The sequence below is a fragment of the Aspergillus oryzae genome, chromosome 5 (genome assembly GCF_000184455.2).
Source record: "Aspergillus oryzae RIB40 DNA, chromosome 5".
In the NCBI taxonomy this organism is placed as follows: domain Eukaryota; kingdom Fungi; phylum Ascomycota; class Eurotiomycetes; order Eurotiales; family Aspergillaceae; genus Aspergillus; species Aspergillus oryzae.
In genome coordinates this window covers 681,752-694,912 of record NC_036439.1, presented here as the reverse complement: position 1 = coordinate 694,912, position 13,161 = coordinate 681,752, and the positions used below count along the sequence as shown (strand labels likewise).

The window sequence follows — 13,161 nt, the reverse complement described above, 5'->3', positions numbered from 1 at the left end:
GGTTAACGGTGAAAGACCCTGCCAGTCTAAGAATTTGGGCGAAATATCTCCTGGCTTTGTCATTTCTCTATTTGGGAAGTGTTAATCTTCCAAAGTTCTCTATCCTATTACTGTACCATAGGCTCTTCCCCACAAAGAAAATGGGCGCGATCATCAAATTAATGATGGTGGTCCTGTGTGTCATCACGATATCTACGATCGTTGGCGCGAGTCTTGTCTGCCGCCCGTTCTCCGCTAACTGGGACGGTCCTATCCCTGGCAACTGTGGTAACAAGAAAGTTCTTTACATCTGGGCCAGTTTTCCTAACATTGTGACCGATATAATTCTACTGCTCCTTCCAATGCCAGTGCTGTGGTCACTTAATGTCAGTCCACGACTGAAGGTAGGACTGACAATCACATTCGCAGTAGGGAGCATGTGAGATAAATCACCTTCACCTCTACAGTCTCACTGATACTGACTTGGACTCGTTTTTTTCTCAGAGGCTTAGTCACTTCCGTTATGCGCTTCCAGATCTTTTTTCGAAACAACGCCTTCCTCGATGGGACCTGGGTAGCGGTTGAGCTGATTATTTGGACCCAAGTCGAGACCGGAGTTTACCTGATATCCGCCTGCCTGCCCACATATAGACCACTTATCGAACACGTCGGATCTAGCAGAATACTTTCCAGACTCAGCCGCTCAAGATCACGACGGGGAACCGGGGCCAGCGAGGCACCGGATATTCTACCATTGCATTCAGTGACTGCTGTGGGCCAGCCTTACTATCGCAAGGATGAAATATATGTTGGCAATCCACGTCACAAGTTTGAAGTCACCATTAGCCACGAGATCATTCAGCATACTGAGCCTCAAAAGCCATACAGCCGTCTATGAGAATCGCCGAGCTTGTATGTATATTATCTAGTGAATGGTACTTCTGATAATTTCCGAACTTGTTGGCCTTTTGGTAGCATTAAACCAAATTCAAACATGAAGCTTCGCATACTGACATCAACCATACCCTTCGCTTTATCACTGTTTGCCGTGATGAAATTTACGCTTCGTTAGAACGCCCGAGCAGCACAGCTATTCCCGATTCTTGGTCCTTGGCCCGTCGAAAGCTGGTGTTAGCTCCATGATCCGCGATGTTTGATTCCAACTAGATAGTATTGCCAATGGGCAAAAGGCCCTCCATCAAATTATATGAGTCATTTGGCAAGCATAATATTATTGCCATCATCGCATCGAGGTCTCCATGACGGCTCGGTGCCCCTGATGTGGCAGACAACTTGTTTTGGATTGACCAACCGCGCCATCTTTCCAGGACCTGCGCTTGCTGTTCCGACCAGTTTTCGAGCACCTATCCGTTCCTCGGGGACTCATTGGCATCTACCGCTCTGTCAATTAACCAGAGAGTACGGGGCAACATTGGACCGTGCGACTAGTTGACCGTGACTTTGGCGTTTACCCGGTGATTCAAGTCTGGGCAATGGATGCAACCTGCTTGCGAGCTCCAGTCGATTGCTCTAGACCGGCACTCGAACGTTGAATACAAGTGATGGCCTGTCGGTCGGTCGGGCTCCTCCTTAAGGGCGTGTGGGACCAAATCTTATAAATAGACCTGATATTGCGATATATATTTGCCCCAGTCGATAGTGTCGATAGTGCCCACACCGCCTCAAGATCGGACCAGGCAATGTTTCGAATGAATCCCTCCTGTGTCACCCTCGTGCCCGAGGGATGGCCAGAATGCTGGTACAGTCTGGTTGCTGCCTTGGTCAAATCTACGGTAACAGAGAGGTACGTCCATCATCTTTGGCTCCGCCGCCCGACACCAATGTTGGGAAAAGGCATTTTCTCTCTTGGTTCTGCGTCAGACATGTTATGCGCGGTTACACGAGGTGCTCTGCCTTTTCTTTGTTAGACGTTCTCGCTCTGACCCATGGGAGATGAACACGGATCTTTGGGCCATCCAGAATTTCTCGAGCTGGGGAATGTCTAACCTCGCCACTTTGTTCTTTGACACCCTTCAAGTTGCGTGATTTAGCCTAAATATGCTTTGAAGAAAGTGTCAAACTCGGGCGTGGAATCTGTGGATACATATCACCACTGCTATTTATCATTAAACTCCATTAATAGCTCATGTCAGGCCACTAAATGTAGCTAAACGAACTTAGACTTTTTCAGTAGGGGCCGGCTTGAACTAGTAGTTAATGGCTATATCACAGCTGTACTATATACAATGTCCCACCCAAAAGAACTCACAAACGCTGCACCCGCGGAGAAATACCAGCACCAGCAAACCTGCGCGTGCCCTGTTGCCACATCTCCCAGAATGCCGGCACCTGGGGAACAGCATCGGCCAATTTCCGAAGGCCAGTAAATCCCCGACGAGCATGGGCCGACGGCACACCCGCATCCGGGCGATTCAGGGAACTATTAAACACCTCCAGCGACATAGGACCCTGATACCCTGTCGCAACCACCGCCGCAGCGACCAAATCAACCGGCATATACCCCCCTCGCTGGGGTTCATACGGAAACAACCGGTGACCCCTCGACCAGGGCAGCAAAGCCGGCACCTCCGGATCAGTAGGTGGTCGGAATATCTTCGGGTCCATTCGCTCGGCATCACCGACCTGGAAGAAAAAGATACGGTCTCCGGGAACAGACGCGACCAGCCCGGCCAAAGATGCACAAAGTACGTCGACCGATTCTTCGGGCGTCGAATACAGCCGTCCATGACCGGCGGGGTTATACGGGTCGGCAAACTCCACCGCCAGCACATTAAACGCGTCGACTATAAGCCCAACATTCTCGCGGTTCGCCATCCGCACTACCTCCCAGGTCGACGCCCATGTATTCCGCGTCGCCCATGAGAGCCCCTCATAGCCAATCCGGAGCATCGGGCCCCCATCTGCTTCGGCGAAGGCCCGCGCTATATCTCCCAACTCTGCCAAGTCGCATGCCACCGTCTTCAAATCAGAGGTCACGCCATCGTCCGTCCGGATATTGGCGCACATAAATACCAGGTCGGTGTCGAACGCGCGCATGAATGGGAACCGCTTCGCTACTAAGTCCAGGGATGCTCGTCGCTCGACTGGATCCTTGATCCCCTCGATCTTTCGAAGTGGCTGTGTGCACGCGATCCGCATTCCCAGGGATTTTACCAGATCACCTAGTTTCCGCGCAACACGTAGGTTATCCTCCGTTGGCTCCCATAATTGGTCCCCCGGTAAGTGATGTTCCTCGAGATACGCTGCCCAGCATTCGTCGAATAGATCAATCCATTTGTATCCCGCCTTCGCCGCTTCTTCTAGACGAGGCTGCAGTTTATGATGTCTCCAGCTCCCGAGGGAGAGGGTGGCGATGCCGAATTCATTGGGAATGGATGTGGGTGGCCAGGGGATTGGCATAGTGATATTACTTGGTTTGGTATTGTATAAAGAGTACTGTGTCGGCACTTGTTCGTCAGACAGATAGGGTGGAGGAGTGAGTCAGGGATTGTCCCAGGATGGGTGACAGGGAGGGATCTAATGAAAGATATGAGATTCAATCTCCCCACGGGGTTGCGCGGGTAAGACTTGCGGGGATGAACGCTTTTCCCCGGGCTAAACCTTTCACAAACTTTTTTTTACTTATTTCTATCACTATTGGTGTGTTGGATGTCCTATGCGTACAGTGTATGTCTATTTGTTGGTCTCCGGTGCTTAAATTAAGTCACCGGGTGGGGTTTCACCAAAGAGGCCGGGCGGGAATGACGCATCAACCAGGCTTATATCAATTCTTTTATTGTAATGTCAACATCGATCTGCTTCTTTCTCGGGATAAAGAAGATTGTTATCAATATTTCAGCACTGGTGAATCTTGTGAATGAATCGTCTGTTCTACTGATGAGAAAACATATATGGCACGCTGGGACAGTTCTGAGGGAACACGGAAATGAAAAAATAAAGAAAAAGAAAAGAAAAAGTCCGAAAAGAACAGACTAACGAGGGTGACCTGAAAATAGAGAAAGGACGAACCAGGTCAAAATGGAAAAGTGGGATGATGCATAATTCAGGCCTTTAAGACGCAGAGAGGAATTACACACATCGAGTCCATTTCCTAACAACACATCGCCGCATCCCACTAGACAACCAACAACACACCATCTTGGCTCAACGACAACCGGAAGCCAAGAACGAAAGAAGAAAATTGTCATTCATATTGGCTAAATGGCTAAATGACAAAGCTTTTCGAATCAATGGTCCAACGGTGATCAGGTGGAAACAGCCAAGGCTCTCGCTGAACGACATCACAGAACTCAACCAATCCGATATCAAAGGAGTGATAGATGGGACCATTTCTGACCGTCGTTCCGGCTGTTCCAGAAAACAAGCAAGCGTCTGTGCTCGCCAGCAAAGCAAATGCATGGATGGCATGGTCCTGAGCGAACTAACTCACAGCCGACATGACGCCATGTGGATCGGATCGACCAGCAAGGCAATCGGAATGAACATCTCCAAAGAACAGACGCCGAAGCCCCCTCAGTCTCCTCATGCACTCCGCACTCGGTCTCCGTGGGGGTTTGTGATGGTCTGCTATGAGCCGTTTCACGCCCGTATGTGCCAATCATCATATACTCCAACCCTCTCGGCCCGACCGATGCATACACTGGCCTGACCTTCACAGCGAGCCATGATGTCACACGGCTTTGTGATGATTTTATTCAGGCTATTTGAGCGGATAAACCAAATATCGAAATGATTTAAGACCGACGAACATCCCAGCTAGGGCTTCAATCCCAAGATGTTGAGCAAAATGTATCGCTGGCTGGTGGCCCTAACAGTCTGCGCCACACAGCTGGTGCAGGCGACCCCAATCCAGACGCGGGAGTCGGACTACTTCCTGCCCAACTCGACTGGATTTCGCATGCAGCATGGCTTCGAGACTATTCTGGTACAGCCCTTTGGCTTCGATGGGTTCCGTGTGCGCGCTTGGCCCTTCCGGCCGCCTACGGGCCATGAGATCAGCTTCATCTACGATCCACCATTGGAAGGATTCGAGAATGGACAAGCGCATGGACTAACATTTGACACGGCATTTAATGGCAATCACACTGTTGCTATCCGCAATGGAAACACTATCGTGCGCACCTCTGGCTGGGGTGGAAATCCCGGAGGATATCGGCTGGCATTCTACCGCATCGAGCAAGATGGTTCTGAGTCACTGTTAACAAACGAGTATGCGCCACTCAAATCGATCAATCCACGATACTACTCGTGGAACGGCCCGGGAAGCGAATTTTCTGCCGAGTTTTCATTCAGTACGACCCCCGACGAGCAGTTCTATGGCACGGGTACGCAACAAGACCATCTTGTCAACAAGAAAGGAACGGTCATTGACTTGATCAACTTCAATACCCACATCCCCACACCTGTGTTCATGAGTAACAAGGGCTACGCCTTCATCTGGAATATGCCAGCTCAGGGTCGCATGGAATTTGGACAGCTACGCACCAAGCTCACCGCGGAGTCCACCACGGTCGTCGACTATGTCATTGTGGCCACGACACCAGGCGACTACGACACATTGCAGAAACGTCTATCCGCTCTGACGGGTAGAGCACCCACTCCGCCTGACTTCTCACTCGGATACATCCAGTCTAAGCTCCGCTATGAGAACCAGACTGAACTAGAACTCCTGGCCCAGAAGTTCAAGGACAACAACGTACCCGTCGGAATGATCGTCATAGACTACCAATCCTGGCGGAATCAGGGCGACTGGGGTCTCGACCCCGCGCTATGGCCGGACGTAGCAGCAATGGCGAAGAAGGTAAAGGATCTCACCGGTGCAGAGATAATGGCATCTCTCTGGCCCAGTGTATCGGATGCGAGCGACAACTACTTGGAGCTTCAAGCCAACGGATACCTATCTGCGACTCGCGACGGACCCGGAACCACCGATTCATGGAACGGCTCGTACATCCGCAACGTGGACTCTACGAACCCAGGCGCACGGAAATTCATCTGGTCGACCTTGAAGCGCAACTACTACGAAAAGGGAATCAAGAACTTCTGGATCGACCAAGCTGACGGTGGTGCCCTGGGCGAAGCCTACGAAAACAACGGTCAAAGCACCTACATTCAGTCTGTCCCCTTCGCCCTACCCAACGTCCTCTACGCAGCTGGCACCCAACAGAGCGCCGGAAAATATTACCCCTGGGCCCACCAGCTGGCAATCGAAGAGGGCTTCCGCAACGTCACCGACAGCAAGGAAGGCGAAGCCTGCGAGCACATCTCGCTCAGTCGGTCTGGCTACATCGGATCTCAACGATTCTGCAGCATGATCTGGTCAGGAGACACCACCTCCGCCTGGGAAACACTAGGCCTCCAAATTGCTAGTAGACTATCCGCCGCCGCAACAGGATGGGGCTGGTGGACTATGGACGCAGGCGGTTTCCAACCTGACCCGACAGTACCATGGAGCTCTAACATCGACACACCGGAGTACCGCGAGTTGTACGTGCGCTGGCTGCAGTGGGCTACATTCGTCCCCTTCATGCGTACACACGGTCAGCGAGTCTGCGACAACCAGGACGCATACACATGTAACAACGAGCCGTGGTCGTATGGCGAGAAGAACACCCCCATTATCCTCTCGTACATTCACCTCCGATACCAATTGGCCTCGTATCTGCGTGCCCTCTTCGACCAGTTCCACAAGACCGGTCGCATGATCATGCGTCCCTTGTATATGGATTTCGAGAAGACTGATCCGAAAGTTTCACAGTGGACGCAGGCCAACAACAATGTGACAACGCAGCAGTACATGTTCGGCCCGAGATTGCTGGTATCACCTATTACCACGCCGAATGTCACCGAATGGTCGGTATATCTGCCGCAGACGGGCCAGAATGGGACGAAGCCTTGGACGTACTGGTGGACTAATCAGACATATGCTGGTGGTCAGACGGTTACTGTGCCGGCGCCTGTGGAGCATATTCCTGTGTTCCATCTTGGGAAGAGGGAGGATATTCTCAGTGGTAATGTCTTCTAGGGGTGGTAGGTATGTATGACCGGGGTATGTGTGTGGAGAAATGTAAAAATGCCAGATATTTTAAAGAGTAAATGAACCTCCAAGTTCTCGCTACGTATATAGCTTTGAGACAGTCTCAATAATAACACTGTGAATTGAATCCAAATTAAGGTTAATGGTACTAATTACTTGTCACCACGCATACACATAGTTCATAGCTAACAGTCAATGGAAATCCCTAACCCCTATACTAAATTCCCACATTTTCCATGCTCACCACCCCAGTTCAGCCGTCGGTATCGGCGTCGGCGCCTCCACCATCCCTTCCGGAACTGCATCAGCCTCAATCGACATAACCTCCAACTCACCCGTCGGAGTCGGAGCAACAGCAGTACCATCAACAATCGGCACCATCGTAACCGCCGGAACAAGCCATCTCCGACTACACCTCTCCCAGTGAGAATCAATCTCCGCCGCCTCCCGCGGCACCTCAATAAACGGCATATAATCATCCCGCACCATAGTACAAGAGGGATCATAAAGGGGGCACTGCGAGCCACCCCGATACTGAGGCCAGGGGATGAGTGACTGGGTAAAGTTCCCAATCGTCTGGGGCAGGAACTCGGCAAAGTTGAACGGGTATGGAGTCCCCTCGTAGGGATACCGGGCGTTGCGGTGTTCCCGGAGAGAGGTAACAGCAGTCGGATGGATGGAGATCAGCTGGTTAGAATAGCGTTCACCACACTGGTGACCGTGACGACGATTACTCCAGGCATTGATCGACGTGAAGGAGATATATACGCTCGGTGAAACGAGAGTGTAAGTATCCAGGATGGCGGTATTGGGACCATCACCTGTTTGCGTAGCGGGAATGGTTGTCCCGTTCTGAGCGCACAAATCTCCGTTGGCGGTTGTGACAGGCCAGTAGAACATTGTCGCTGTACCCGGGATGAAATGACATTCCGAGCAGGGGTTCTCTTCGGGATATTCTCGTGCCGTGTTGGGACAGTGAGCGGGTCGTAAGGGACTCCTTGTGTCGCCTGGGATCGGGGATGTAATTGATGCCGCATATTCGCTGGAGAGACTGCTGTATGTTTGCCACACGCCGATGCATCCTTCTAGTTCTGCTCTGCATGTTGGGGAGGCTGAGGGCTCGCGGTTGACTGTGGTGGTTGCGATCCTCGACTCGCTGAATGTGCTGCATGGTCCTGTCCCGGGGTAGTACTCTGTTGCTGTTTCGCGTGGTCCGAGGGCCCGGGCAACCCCGTCGCATAGGGTTGTCACTGGGCCGGTGTGGGTATCTGAGTATTGTTCGGGGCGGATGCTTGTTCTGCAGGCCCCTGTGCTGGTGGGAGTGTATAATGTTACGGTTGTGGTTTTAGTCGGGCCAAGACTTGATAGCCCTCTTGACCGCTCGTCGTATTGCATCCATTGGGCTGCGCAGATCACGTCGGACGCTCCGGGTCCAGTGGTCGGACCGTAAATGTAGTCCGTGGATGTCGGCCAGAAGACGCTGGTGTTGGAGATCACGAGCCACTGGCTGCTGGTGTAGCATGTCGTCTCGGAAGAGGGAACTGATAGAGTGATCGGAGCAGACGAGTGTACTGGGGAGGTGATCGACCCTGATGGAGTGTCGCGGGATAGTACTGTACTTTAATTAGTACTAGTATCATCATTGAGGGTCATCGATGCTACGCCATACCAGAATTAGCAAACACCGCCCCAAGAAGAGACAGAAGAAATATCACAGAGACCATCTTGACCTTGCAGTTAAGGAAAAGGCTAACAAGATCACATACGCCTTCAACTCAAGACTTGCGTAAATGCAATGTATATCCCTCTTGACCAAAGTGCCCATCGAATCCCTCCCCGGGACGCCTAGAACTGTCTAAAATCTGACCTCAGGAACAGAGCAAATCCCCTCAAACTCGTGGGTCCAAATTTCTGCAGTTTGCTGTAGCTGTCGTCCCCATTGGCCCTGATTCAGCTGCATGTTCGGAGTATGCGGTGTGATTCAAAGGTTGAGATCTGGTAGGCTGGAATGGGCCGTTCCGATGCATGTAATCTTAGGGTTACAATAAACATCCCCTGGTTGCTCGTATTCCAAAAATTCCTATTTGCTGACATGCAGGGAGGGCTGAAATGTGGAGAATGCTTTTGTCCACTTTTTATGGGGCCTTGTTTGGATTATGGAGGACAGAGAAGAGATGTATCCTCGATGGCATGATTGTACTCGCATAATATGAGAGCGTATATTAGGTAACGATTCAGACACCAAGATAATCTCATTGAGCAGTTGTAGGAAAACTAGTGGAAATCTTCTGGCTACGAACATGTTGTCATAGGATGTAACGCTGACTGCAGCCATTGTCATATAGAACGCCACTTAATCAGGTTACTTAACCGGCATCCCTCTATGAGAAGCACTTCATATACATGAAAGTGACCTCCTGGTGGAATACCGAGATTCCGCCAGATATGAAACAAATCCTCGACCCCCTTGCCAACACCATCACATTTGCCTATCTTGAAGTCGTTTCTCCTCCTTTTCCTCCTTCTTGATTTTCAACCTCTTGACCCACCCCATGGTGTACTCATCGGGGTCCCAAACGAGACGTCATGTGTTCCTGTCTTTGAGCTTCAGATTCACATATTCCTCCATGATGCTCTTCTCTTCAAGTTTCAAAAGATAAAGTCTCTTCCGCCATATATCGCAAATATCGTTGTCTTCATGTGTAGTCGGTCCGAAGAACCGCTGGTCAATCTTTTTCCAATATATCGTGTCGAAGGCAAAATTATTCCTCGCAGCGTACATGATCCAAAAGTCTCCATTTTATTGAGAGGGTGGGGGGGCGGGTGGCCACCATGTGATGTATAAACCTTCTAAGTCTGTCTAACGTATACTCGGAGTTTGTATGTGGGGCTTCACGCGAGCTAAGAATGCCCAGTGACAGATATATCATATCACCCATACCTATACGGCTGAAAGTCGAAAACATAGTTAGGTTGAATCAATTGGTGATGGAAAATGTCTTGTTGAATATGCGATTAGCATCAGCAGGAAGCAGTATGGGTATAATGTGAGTCTGTAACAGTGACTGCAGGGCTAGGGTTGTACTCCGTCTATTCAGGTATCATTCATAGCCTACACTATAGAGACGACCTCGGACCGCTGAAATAGGCAGTCCGACACTTGGGCTCAAGTTGTACTTGGACTTGAGCTGATTTTTACAGATAGACTCCTCAAACTCCTTTACCGAGAATCTAACTCGCTACTTCGCTAACGAACTGATCAATAGATCGTCGATCCTTACCATAGTTAGGTACGCTGATCAACAAGACTAACCTTTCTTTGATCCTGCCACATTCCCCCCGATCTCACGAGGACCAAACACAGCCACACGATGAGCCTTAATTAATGTTAGTGAGTAAATAGTACGATGGTTCAGCTCCGAGTGTAGATCTCTGAGCGCGATATATCGGACTTCATACTTTGTGTACACCGCGGGATACGCGCAATGCGTCATGCAGCCACAATCACAATATTGCTGAATAGTTGCTGACGAATAAGGGCTTCCGAAAGAAAGTGTCCTGGTTCAAGCCATTGCTTGAATTACTATTGCTCCGGCAAAGACGCGGCCAGTTATTTAATAGTCAGCGTCTGCCTTTTACACTTTTGCATCTGGATGATGTGATATCTCATACCTAACTCGTCTTCTACTGAATCCATCTATCCTGTTCCAAGAAGATCTCCTCTAATAAGCTATCAATTAAATTTCATACAGCCATTCAAAGATATACCATCCTAGATATACCACCCATACAGTGAAAGCAACAATGGCCACCAAGCCATTCCAGCATCTTCTTCATGATAAAAAACACGTCATCCACGCCCCCGAAGAAACCTCCAAAGTCAAAGTCGAAAACTGCATTGGATTCGTCAAAGTCCCAGTCGGAATCGCGGGACCATTACTGGTCGACGGTCCCAATGCCACAAATGAGCAAGTCTACGCAACCCTAGCTACAACCGAGGCTACTCTAGTCGCTAGCTGTGCCCGAGGCTGCAAGGCTTTCAACGCCTGTGGAGGTCTCCAGTTCGACATCCTCGGAGAGGGCATGTCTCGGGCACCTGTGTTCAAATTTCCAACCCCTCGACACGCTATCAAATTCGCCAAAAAAGTCCCTGAGCTACAGAGCCAATTCACCACCGTCGCGGAGTCGACCAGCAGACACCTACGCCTTCAAAAGATGGTTCCGCACATCGTAGGGTCTAGCGTACACCTGATCATCAGTTACTACTGCGGCGACGCTTCCGGTCAGAACATGGTGACGATAGCGACACAGAAGGCCTGCCAGATGCTGGTCTCTTCGCAATGGGGTTCAGAGTATGGAATCGTCGGTTTCCAACTTGATGGGAACATGTCATCTGATAAAAAGCCGTCGTGGGGCAACGTCAAGATGACTCGAGGTATAGAGGTCATGGCTTGGGGCACGCTTACCAATTCCGCCTGCGAGAAGATTCTCGGCACATCGTCTTATAACTTATATTCTACCCTTCTAACAGGTAAAGAAGGCGGCATCCGCAACGGGCAATTTGGCTGTAATGCCAATACGTCCAATATTATTGCGGCTATCTTCATCGCGACGGGGCAAGATGCTGCTTGCGTTGCGGAAGGGTGTTGGAGTCATCTCGTTCCGGAGTATGACTTTGATACGAAAGATTTGAAGATCTCCCTGTACTTGCCTTCTTTGCCTGTTGGTGTGGTTGGTGGTGGAACAGCTTATGAGACGCAGAATGAGTGCCTCCAGATTATGAAGTGCTTAGGGCCAGGCATGAAGGGGCGGTTTGCTGGGCTGATTGCGTCTTTTGCGTTGGCGCTAGATGTCAGTACTTGCAGTGCTGTTGCCAACCATACTTTCTCGCAGAGCCATCAAAGGTTGGCTCGTACATCGCAGCAGCGAACACCGAAATCCAACCTGTGATATCTAGACTATGTAGACGAAAGAATTGGTGTTAAGAGGTAGAGAAGTTTATCTGGGTTGACTGAATGATATGAAAATAAATCTATTAGTTCTATATAGCAATGCATATGTGATCTCCGCATCCTCAGAAGCTGAAGATTTACTTCAACGCTCTTTATACATATGATCCAGTTTCTGTTGATTGAAGACGAGCTAGAGTAGCATAGTCAGATATCAAAACTGGACAAGGGTTCGCCTGACTGCCTATAACAGTATGGATTGATGTTGATGTATTCTTGTTCATATACTAATGGTGATATCATAGCCAAATAACTTAAGCTAATCACAGCCCATACGGACAAATTTTTAAACGAGATCTCATAAGATTGGGAAGGTGGTATAACTACATGTATGGTAATCTGAGGAAGATTCACTAGGACGGCTACACGCAACAACATTGATGGCATTCAAAGACCCGCGCGTATATTAATCTTACCATATTCGCAACCGAAAATCATTGTATAATCTTGATCTATATATATTTATCTCTTATCATACAGGCCCTCAACCAGTATCTGACGTAAAGATTAGTTTCCTATAGCACTCTAGCAGCAGTGACCCATGGACTATGATATGTTACTCTCAACCCTTTGCCAAATGATAATTAACTTTGGTTCTGGGCCCTAATGAGGGACTACTAGGTATTGCAACTACAGAGACAGACCCCAAAAAGCAATTAGCACTAATTCGAGACAATGCAACGCTCGAATGATTCAGAAAATAGCCAATGGAGAGGCAACACAGGAGTAAGCCTCATACTACCTGTCTCAACGTGCTATCTCATTATTCATGGGATTTATCATACTGATTCAATCCGTTACTTCGAGTACCCAATAGGAAGCGAGCCGGGAGAGACAACATCCCGGCTTTCCATATAGTGATGATCTTTCTTTGCTCGACGATGACTTGGACGATGTTGACATCATTCGTCGTATGTTGTTACTTCCCTGCGTTGTGGACCCGTTCAATAATGAAGGTCGCTACAGTCTGGTAGAGGACACACGCAAAAATTTGCATTGCAACAGAACTGAAGAACCCATAACCGTTACCGAGAGCTATCCTGAGCTAGGGAAGATTGACAGTTTGCAGATTCGTGATCTACAAGCTTGGGGTATCGATGGTCGGGAAATTGGCAT

General features: G+C 49.6%; 3 protein-coding genes across 3 annotated transcripts; 2 read left to right on the top strand and 1 right to left on the bottom strand.

Moving 5' to 3' along the window:
• Positions 1-2,244: 2,244 nt before the first annotated feature.
• Positions 2,245-3,399, bottom strand: AO090701000638 (sugar phosphate isomerase/epimerase family protein; the record flags this gene model as incomplete). Its single annotated transcript, XM_001823403.1, has 1 exon — positions 2,245-3,399. One exon carries the CDS (start codon positions 3,397-3,399, stop codon positions 2,245-2,247), a length of 1,155 nt encoding a protein of 384 aa, XP_001823455.1.
• A 1,375-nt stretch (positions 3,400-4,774) lies between these two features.
• AO090701000639 (uncharacterized protein) lies at positions 4,775-7,024 on the top strand (the record flags this gene model as incomplete). The annotated part of the gene is made up of 1 exon (XM_001823404.1): positions 4,775-7,024. The coding sequence occupies one exon, from the start codon at positions 4,775-4,777 to the stop codon at positions 7,022-7,024; it is 2,250 nt and encodes a 749-aa protein (XP_001823456.1).
• A 3,816-nt stretch (positions 7,025-10,840) lies between these two features.
• On the top strand, positions 10,841-11,986 carry AO090701000640 (hydroxymethylglutaryl-CoA reductase; the record flags this gene model as incomplete). The annotated part of the gene is made up of 1 exon (XM_001823405.3): positions 10,841-11,986. The coding sequence occupies one exon, from the start codon at positions 10,841-10,843 to the stop codon at positions 11,984-11,986; it is 1,146 nt and encodes a 381-aa protein (XP_001823457.1).
• Between the last annotated feature and the right edge of the window lie 1,175 nt (positions 11,987-13,161).